Raw genomic sequence first — 9839 nt, forward strand, 5'->3', positions numbered from 1 at the left:
TGGGAGCGGCCACTACACTCCAGTCTGGGCAACAGAGTGAGACTCCAACTCTAAAATAAATAAATAAATAAATAAATAAATAAATAAATAAAAACTCAATTTGTGGATTCAATAGCAGAATAAAGATTACTAAGAAAAGAACCAGTGGACTGAGCAGTGAACAACAGATACCAAGGCATTTTCTGCATCAAAGGACACTATCAAGAAAGTGAAAAGACAATCCACAGAATGGTAGAAAATGTTTGCAAGTCATCTATCTGATAAGGGTCTAGGATCAACAACAAAAACACAAACAATCCAATTTCAAAATGGGCAAAGAACTTGCATAGGCATTTCTTTTTTTTTTTTTTTTTTTTCTTTTTGAGTTGGAGTCTCACTCTGTTACCCGGACTGGAGTGCAGTGGCCACTCCCGGCCACTGCAGCCTCACCTGCTGAGCTCTGGCGATCCTTCCGCCTCAGCCTTCCGAGTAGCCGGAATTACAGGCATGTGCTACCAAGCCCAGCTGATTTTTTGATTTATTGTAGAGATGAGGTCTCGCTGCCCAGGTGGGTCTCGAACCCGAGGGCTCAGGCAATTCACTCACCTCAGCCTCCCAAAGGTGCGAGATTACAGGCTGAGCCACTGAGCCCGGCTTCCACAGACATTTCTAAGAATATATGTGAATGTTCATAGTAGCATTATTCATAACCAAAAAGGGTAAACACAAGTGTCCACCCAGAGATAAATGGGTAAATACAATGTGGTCCATCCATACACCAGAATATTATTCAGTTATAAAAAGAAACAAAGTACCGATACATGCTATAACCTGGATGAACCTTGAAAACATTATACTAAGTAAAAGAAGCCAGACACAAATGCCCACATATTGTGTAGTTACATTTCTATGGAATGACCAGAATAAGCAAATCTATAGAGACTAGAAGTAGATTTAGGTGTAGGGATTAATAGAAAGTGCTCATATGCATGATATATATATAAAGAAGTCTCAAAACTTAACAGTAGAAAGCAAACAATCTAATTAGTACAATGGGCAAATGGCATAGAAAGGTATTTCACTGAAGAAGATATACACATGGCAAATAAACACATGACAAGATGTTTCCAATAAGGAGCAGACAAATGAAGTCTATAATGAGATACTGCTACCCACCTATAAGACAGGGAAAAATAAGCAGGACAATACCAAATGCTTGTGAGGATACAGAAAAAATGGATCTTGAATATGTTGCTGGTGAGGATGTAAATGGTATAGCCTCTTTAGATAATAGTTTGTCAGTTTCTTTAAAAACAATCTAAGCATACTTTTACTACACAATCCAGTAATTGCACTTCTATGCACTTAGCCCAGAGAAGTGAAAACTAATATCCAAACAAAAATCTGTGTGTGAATGTCATGTTTTATTTGTAATAGCAGCTTTATTTGTAATAGTCAAAAGTTGTTAACAACCAAAATGTTCTTTGTCTAGTGAATGGCTAAAAAAATTGTGGCATAGTCATGCCATGGAATACTACTCACCAAACAACTTGGATGGATCTCAAGGGTATTATGCTGTGTGGAAAAAAAAAAAAAAAGCCAGTCTTGAATTGCCACATATTGTGTGATTGGCTGTGGGGGTGGCAGGGAGTGATTATAAAATGGTAGCATGGGGGATGTCTTTGTGGCAATAGAATAGTTCTGAATCGTGATTGTGGTGGTGGTGATGTGAATCTACACATATGTTAAAATGTGTATAGCTTTTAAAACATTGGCATAGTGTTATATGGCAATGGCATAGAACTTTATACACACATTATACCAATGTCAGATTTCTGGGTTTGATATTGTGCAATAGTTAAGTAAGATGTGATCACTGGGGGAAACTGGGGGAAGAATACGGGGGGTTCCTCTGTACTGTCTTTGCAAATTCCTATTACTTATATTTGAAAATAAAATGTAAATGAATATATGAAACAGACTGGGAGAAAACATATATAATGGTGAAAAGATTACTATTTACACGTCAATTTGAAATAACAATGGCAATTTAAGTTAAAAGTTAAGAAATAACTAGGTGAAAAAATACAACTATTCAATAAATATTTGAGAAGATTTGCTATGTTTCTAGTAAATCAGAGAGAACAAATTAAAACAGTAATGAAAATTTATCAGATGGTCAAAATTTAATTAATTGATGTTACAAGGTGAGATCTATAGATCAGGCCCTCTCATAATCGCCCCTCCCCCATTAATATGGAAGTTAAATCAGTGTAGATTATTTTAGAGTAATCGATCAAGATTGAGATCAGGCATTCACCAAGTCTAAGCAATGCCAATTCTCTATCTCCTTGGGAACATTGCTAGATGTACAGGAAGCAGCAACACAGAAGGAGTTGTACATAGATATTACAGGAAGTGACCAGTATAAGGATGGCCAGTGGTGGGGCAAGTGGCTACTAAACTCTAGAGGAATTCAAGAGACAGGCCTAAGGGTCCCCTAATCACAGAGAGTGTAGTCCCCTCTACCCCTGCAGGAACAGCTGAGGGATGAACCTTTGGTTGAGGAGACCCAGGCATGGCAGGGCTGTTTGTGAGTCCCAAACCTAATCCAGATTGAAAAGTGGGTCATCTTGTCACTTTGTGACAAGAGTGATTGCTTTGCTTAATTTTCCTCTAGAGGTGAAGCTGTTTCATTCAGCCAAATGAATCCATGTAGAGTAGACCACTGAAAATAATTGTTGGTGAAAAGACAGTCCTTAATTGTGTATCATGCTAAACAGATTCAAAAGATCTCACTTTAACACAGATGGGAAATCTGTAAGAACAACCAAGGGTCAGAGCGAGGCATTTTCCAGTACCCCATTCTGAGAGATTTTAGAGAAAGGATTCCAGTCAAGCTCCTTTCTTGGGCTTCATTTCCCAGATACCCCTCCTCTACAAAGTACGATACAGGGATGAAGGCCCAACTTAAAGTGACTATTTCTGTCTAAAGAGAGAGAAATAATTTGTGGGCCCAATACCAGTAGATAGTTAAGAAAGTGAGATGAAGAAAAATCATAAAAGAAACTGAAATTCATGATTAAAGAATATGGAAAACTGTCCACCTTTACATGTAATCAAAGAGATGCAAATGGAAACAATCACAAGTCCCATTTTTCAACCATCCAGCTGTCTTTAATGTTGAGTGCTCAGTGCTCATAAGGTTGCAATGAAACCATTCCTCTCAGAGACCTTACCCAAGCATAGCCTATTTGGGGCAACTGATTTATAAAACATTTTGACAATAGGTATCAAGAGCCAAGGAATGTCCATTCCTCCCACCAAATTCTTCCTCTTCTGGGAATTGACTCTAAGAATGTAATTGACAAAGGTGTGTGCTCAGAAATGTTTTCCATGCCATTATAACAATGAGTAAAATCAATGCCAAGTGTCAGCAGTCCTCAGGGTTCTCTCTGCTCTGCCCCCTCCTTGAATCGCTCTATAGGCTCCAAAGCTACCACCTGTCAGCCCATCGCCTCCAAAGCCATGCCTCGAGCTCAGATTCTTCTCTTTATTTCTACTTGGTGTCCACAGCTGCCTTCTAGACAACCCCCTTGGTTGCTCAGGACTGAATTCACCTCCCCTCCAACTCTTCCTCCTCCAACTTCCCCTATTCAAATACAGTAAATAGCACTTCCACCCACCTAACCACTCAAGTCCAATCTTCAGGCAGCATTCTTGTTACCTTCCCGTCCCTCAACTCCCCCATCCCACCTCCAAAATCTCTCTAAAATCCATCTGTTTCTCTCCAGTCCCACCTCCACTGACTTGGTCAAAACCACCAGCATCTCACACCTAATGACAATCATACATCCTCCCAAATGGTTTCCTCCATCCCAGACTTGCTACTGCCCTGACATATTCTCTATCCTGTAGAGTCCTCTTCCCAAAACATGAATCTGACCATGTCACTTCTTCACGTTAAAACTTTAAGTGGCTTCCTATCCTCCAAAAGGCTGGTCCAGACCCCGAACAAGGCTTACAGGTCTTCCAGCTCACCCCTCCATACTAATCTCCACCCATTTTCCTTTGCCCCATGGCCTTTTCCCCACATCTTAATGCACCACAACCCTCTCATCTCCTGCCCTTACCCAGGCTGTGAGGGGACACTCCAGCCTGGAGCTCCTTCTTCCCCCACTGGCTGCATAACTAAATAAGTAAGTGAGTAAGTTGGGAGTTGCCTATACTCTGTGGACCAGCATCATACAAAAAGGATACTGATACAAGAAATAAATGAGGGCAACCCCCTCAGGTCTCCTCCCACTCTGGGAGCTTTTCTGTACTCTTAATAAATCCTGCTTTCTCAAAAAACAAAAAACAACAACAACAAAAGAAAGAAATGAAATTCTTAGATGCACTTTTTAAATTGTCCAACACATTTCCTACCTAGCCAGACACTTTTTCATACCTCTTTAATCTATAAAAGACTAAGTTCTGACAGCTTAGTTCCAAAATTTGGTACCAGCCCATCAGGAACTGGTCCTTATGCACGTCTACCACCCCTACACATCTCCTTCCTGCTTTTCTTCACTACCTACTCTATTTCCAACATTGTTGGGTTATAATAAGGAGGACTATGACTGAGGCAAGAAAAAACCAAGAGTGCAATAAACAAGAGAGCTGCAAATGGCCAAAAGGAAAAAGAAGACCAAGCCTGGGGAACAGGAGTTAGACAACAGTCTCAAGAAGAGACCTCTGGGAGGAAAGCAGCTAACAACACAGACATCTCAGGAACTATAAAACTCTAAAGGGAGATGGGGATAGCAAAACATAGTGACTGAAAGAACAGGCTCTGAGGTCAGAGCTGGAATGACCACAACTTACCTTAGACAAGTTACTTATTCTCTTTTCTCATCTATCCCATGAGTTATTGTATCAAGCACATGGTAATTTCTCAGTAAATACTAGCTATTCATATTATTTTTATTACTACTACTATTATTGTTAGACACAGGGTCTCACTTTGTCATCCAGGCTGGAGTGCAGTGGGATGATCATAGCTCACTACAGCCTTGACTTCCTGGGCCCTAGGGATCCTCCTGCCTCAAGGTCCCCAGTAGCTGGGACTACAGGCATGTGCCACCATGTCCTGCTAACTTTCTTACATTTGTAGAGATGGGGTCTTACAATGCTGCCCAGGCTGGTCTTGAACTCCTAGCATCAAGCAATCCTTCCACCTTAGCCTCCCAAAGTGCTGGGATGACAAGTGTGAGCCATCGTGCCCAACCCTAACTGTTCCTATTATTAACACTGAGTATATGATGAGGGCAGGGGATAGTAGAGACAAACCAGCAAAACTAGGGCTTGAGAGCAGAAATTACTTCACCAATAGGACTGCAGTTGGCATTGTCCTAGGCTGCACACCAGTTCTTGATACTCAAAGTATGGTCCTCAGAGCAGTCACAATGGTATCATCTGAGAATTTGCTAGAAATGCAGACTCAGGCCCTTTCCAGGTCTCCTAAATCAGAATCTGCATTTTAACAAGAGGGTCAGGTGATTCATCTGCACATTAAAATTTAAACATGGCACTGCCCTAGGTGCCATCAGTTTGGGTGAGTCAGGTAATGACTGCAGCCACTTGGAATTTGAAGGTAGAATAGCCTGTGTTAGGTAACCAAGAAGACCTCTAACTAGAGTTGATCAACAATCCAGTGGACTTGGGAAACTAATCTCTTGGATCAGAAGGGAAGGATTTGGTGAAAGACCTACCCAGGATTAACTGAGGTCATAAATCAGGGCCAGTTATCTATTAGGTAAGCTTCAATGTCAGAATTATTCTGAATGGCAGAAGCTATGAATGAAAGGATACTGCAGGAGATAACACACAGTGGAGGGATGACCACCAGGACCCAAGACAAGAGGACTAGGAGTAAGGGAGGAGAACTAGTCCACAAGGTGGTTTCCATTCATGCTCCTATGCAGGCTGTATGCACTGCCAACACCTCCTTGGCCCACGAAGAGCACACTTTTGGTTCAGCAAGACCCTTTGAGCAGGACCTCCTTATTCCATTACCTCAAGTTCAACGAGCCTGACTGATGGAGAGGCAACCCGGACAAGAGAGAACCCCAACGAGTCTCTCCAGGAAGGTTTGTATCACTTTCCAGATATCCCCTCAGGCTTGAAACATACTTTGTAGGAAGCTGCATTACATTCATTTTATAGAAAAGCAATGTAAATATTACTTTAAAAGTGAAAAGATTCATGTAGAATAACTTAACCAAAATAAATCCCATTGGACAAGATATTTCAGTTCATTCAGGCCTGGAAGTCTAGATGCTGAGAACCCAAAGACTAGGTCTCATCTCTAGACTAAGACCCATCTCTACCCCACAGGGATTTGCTAACAGAGGAGTGAGCATCATGTCTGCATTCGAAGAAGTCCAGTCACTTCTCTGCAAGTCTACTAATAACCCTCAGCCTTCTTTGTACTGAATTTGAATTCATTGTAATCATTTTCTGAAGCTATTTTCTAAGAGTCCAGCATTTTGGTGAGTGATATCTTCATCCTTAGAGAGAAATTAGTATTCATCCTAATTCTTCCTTTTTTGCCCCTTTTACTCATCCCCACTTGCCATGTTCTCATCTCCATATAGTCTGCCTCTTGGATCCTGTGATGTGCTAAAGGAAAAAAAATGCTCCTACTGATCTATGAGAGCCAACTGGTAAATTTCCAGGAATTTGCAAACTGACTGTTAAACACATTCATTACCAAAAATTGTTATAGAAACCTCCAATAGTCTGCCTCTTGGATCCTGTGATGTGCTAAAGGAAAAAAAATGCTCCTACTGACCTATAAGATCCAACTGGTAAATTTCCAGGAATTTTGCAAACTGACTGTTAAACACATCCATTACCAAAAATTGTTATAGAAACCTCCAATTAAGTAAGTTACGTTAACAATATACTCAAAACTCATCACATTACTAAATTTTACTTTTGTCTATGTTCTTGAGCTTATTTAAATCAAATGCATTTCTATCATGGAAATATTATATAACGGTGTGCTAGTGTACATCTCTTCCAATGTCATGTTCAGGAGTACCACATCGGGAACTTGTGATGGGCCATGGTGGTGGTATTTATACCACAAAAATTGGCAAAAGCTACAACTCAGGACTTGGTTTGTTGGTGATTTTTTTTATTGTCTAGACTGAGAACGTAACAGAGAAAATGTTAAAGAAGATTAAGCCTAAAAATGTGTTATGTCTGTAGTTGTTACATTAGGAATAACACAAAAATTGAGAAAATATACTTCCAAATTCAAAAACTATTCTCTGATTCAACAAAGAAGTCACTCATGTCATTGAAAATGAGTGAAGTTAAGGCAGTCACCTTTATTGTTTTATTTTCTTCTTGTCAATGTAAACAAAAATATCAATCAACATTCATGTCAGAACCATACTTGTTGGCCAATTGCAAACATAGGCTGACCAAGAGTACAGAATTCAGCAAAAATCAATTAATGTATTCTGTGAGAATCAATTGGATATATGGAATTTGTAACGATGAATTTATATTTTATTATTTGTAAATTGTATAATATACATCCTTTATATCAATAAAATTCATCATGAACTTATGCACTTATGTAGATGTGTGTTTATCTGGTTTTTGCACAGTGTTGGCAGCACCAGCTTGGGAGGCCTCTCCTTCTCCGCATCCCGCTGTTTTTCCGTGAGGTTAGGCCATCTGTCATCATTCCAGGTTTCATCCCTTCCAATCCCACACCCATATTGCTACCAGAATAATCTTCCTAATATTTAAATGCAATCATGACACACCCCTTATGGCTTTACATTCGCAACACTGCCAGATGTGAATTACCATCAAAATTATCAATGGATCTCTAGGACCTTCTGAATGAAATCCAAGCCGTAGAAGGCCTGTCTTGCTTTTCCCTGTTCACCTCTGCAGTCTCCTATCTTATCACATTTCCACATTCACACTTAATTAAAGTTAGGCCAACCTGCCTGCTGTTCCCAGAATATGCTTTACCTATTCATACCACTGCACCTGTCCAAGTGTTTTCTCTGCTTGGGATGTCTTTCCTCAACTCCCCCGCTCTCACCTCCTGCTAGTTCCCACTCAGCACTAAAACCACCCTCAAGCATCAACTCTTCCAGAAACCTATGCCACCTCCATTTTGGCACTTGCTATCACTGCAGGTTGTCATGCAGGCCCAGCTTTCTTCCCGCTTCCCCGCTCCCACAACTTGGAAGATCCTCTGAGCCAAGAGGGGTATCCCCAGCATCTAGCCCCTGTCTTGACCCCACGAGATACCAATTAAGTTCTTATTGGATGAATAAATTATTTACCTGGTTTCAGAGATAGCCTGTAGCAATTCACAAGGTTTAGCCAGGAGAAATAGATACACAGTTTTAAAAAGTTGTTTAAACTGTTGAAAACTCAACTGAGCTTTTTCTTTCTTTTAAGCATACATATAAAACCAGGTGAATCATTAACTTTTGTTTTTCTTTTCCAATACTTTCTGGAAGTTAACTGGACATAGCCTGAGACTCTTTACTTTAAATCACTAATATTCTTTAAGTACTAACCAATATTTCTGAAAGATAAAGATAGCCATTATTTATTGAGCCATTATTATGCTTCAAGTATGTGCTACATGCCTCACACATGTCACCCCATGTATCCTCAACAAAGCTGTAACACATGGGTCATTATTATCCTCATTTTATAGGTGAGAAAACTAAATCTCTAGCAAATTAAAATATTTTTTTGAATTTGCACAGATGCTGAGTAGCAACGTAGTGATTCAAACAAGGATTGGTCTGATTTTAATGTTCATGCCTTCTCTTATGAGTTCATTCTTTATGCTTAAAAAGCAAGTACAATGTCTATCATGTCCAACCAAAAGCCTGGAACAAATAATACCCCAAATAATACTACAAAGGTCACTCACACAGGGCCTGGTCCAGCTGTGTTATCCTTATTCCCGATACCCAGATCCAGTAAGGGATTTGCCCTTTCCCTGACCCAGATTTATAGGAGAAAAATGAATGATGCCAAGGAATACCTGTGTCCTTTGTCAAAGCTTGCATCCGAAAGTCTCTGTGATCTGGTCTAGGCCTTCGTCATGGGACAGCTTTCCAACAGACTCTCTTGCAAGTCTGTATGCTGAGCTGCCTGCCACCAGTGCTGTTGCCGCTGTCTTTGTTTACTGTTTGTCACTAAGCACTCGCTGCCCAGCACCTGAGTCCACAAGGCCCCTTCCCTTTCCTGCCACCACTCTCATTCCCTGGGCCCAGCGCAGTCTCTGGACCCTTAGCAGGCACAGACACCCCAGCAGCCTGTGTCCTCAAAGCCCGTGACCCATGAGAGAGCCAGTAAGAGCTCAACTGGATTAGGTGACACTGAAGGCAATGGGATTGCGGCTTAGTGGGGCTTTTATATTGATGTCTCTTTATCTCCCAGTCCAATCAAAAAAAAGGACCCTGTGAGGAACAGGGGGCTGGCCCCAGAGCAGAGGCTTAGTTTCATCAACTCAATAGTCCCCCTTGCCCTTTCAAAGTGTCAGACTTTGGACCTGCATGCAACAGGGCCTTAGAAATAAGCACAGGCATAATTAGGAAAGGTTAACCTAGATCTGCCCCTGAGCAGGTGAAAGGAATGTTACTGGAGAAAGGTGAAAAGGAATTCTTATACTCTCTGGGTACCTGGGTTCACAAAGGAATCAGCAGAGATGGGGAACAGCAAGAAATAGATCATAGCTCTGTAGAGGTTGGTAGGGGCAAAAGAAAAGATCTTTTGAGTCCTTTAAATCAATAGAAGTGTCAAAACTAAGAAGTGTTTATTTA

The 9839-nt window shown here is 40.7% G+C and overlaps 1 protein-coding gene across 1 annotated transcript in view; it reads right to left on the bottom strand.

The window, feature by feature from the left end:
* Nucleotides 1-9406, bottom strand: part of LOC103268135 (FERM and PDZ domain-containing protein 2-like) — a gene marked incomplete at its 3' end in the record, with an annotated part of 99589 nt that extends 90183 nt beyond the window's left edge. Inside the window, exon 1 of the mRNA XM_008065687.1 lies at nt 9059-9406. Within this exon, the coding sequence (XP_008063878.1) occupies nt 9059-9083 (25 nt within the window). The remainder of the gene's footprint in view (nt 1-9058) is intronic.
* Nucleotides 9407-9839: the final 433 nt, after the last annotated feature.

This window comes from Carlito syrichta, unplaced genomic scaffold (assembly GCF_000164805.1).
Source record: "Carlito syrichta isolate Samal-C Ts95f unplaced genomic scaffold, Tarsius_syrichta-2.0.1 Scaffold103930, whole genome shotgun sequence".
NCBI classification, from domain to species: Eukaryota; Metazoa; Chordata; class Mammalia; order Primates; family Tarsiidae; genus Carlito; species Carlito syrichta.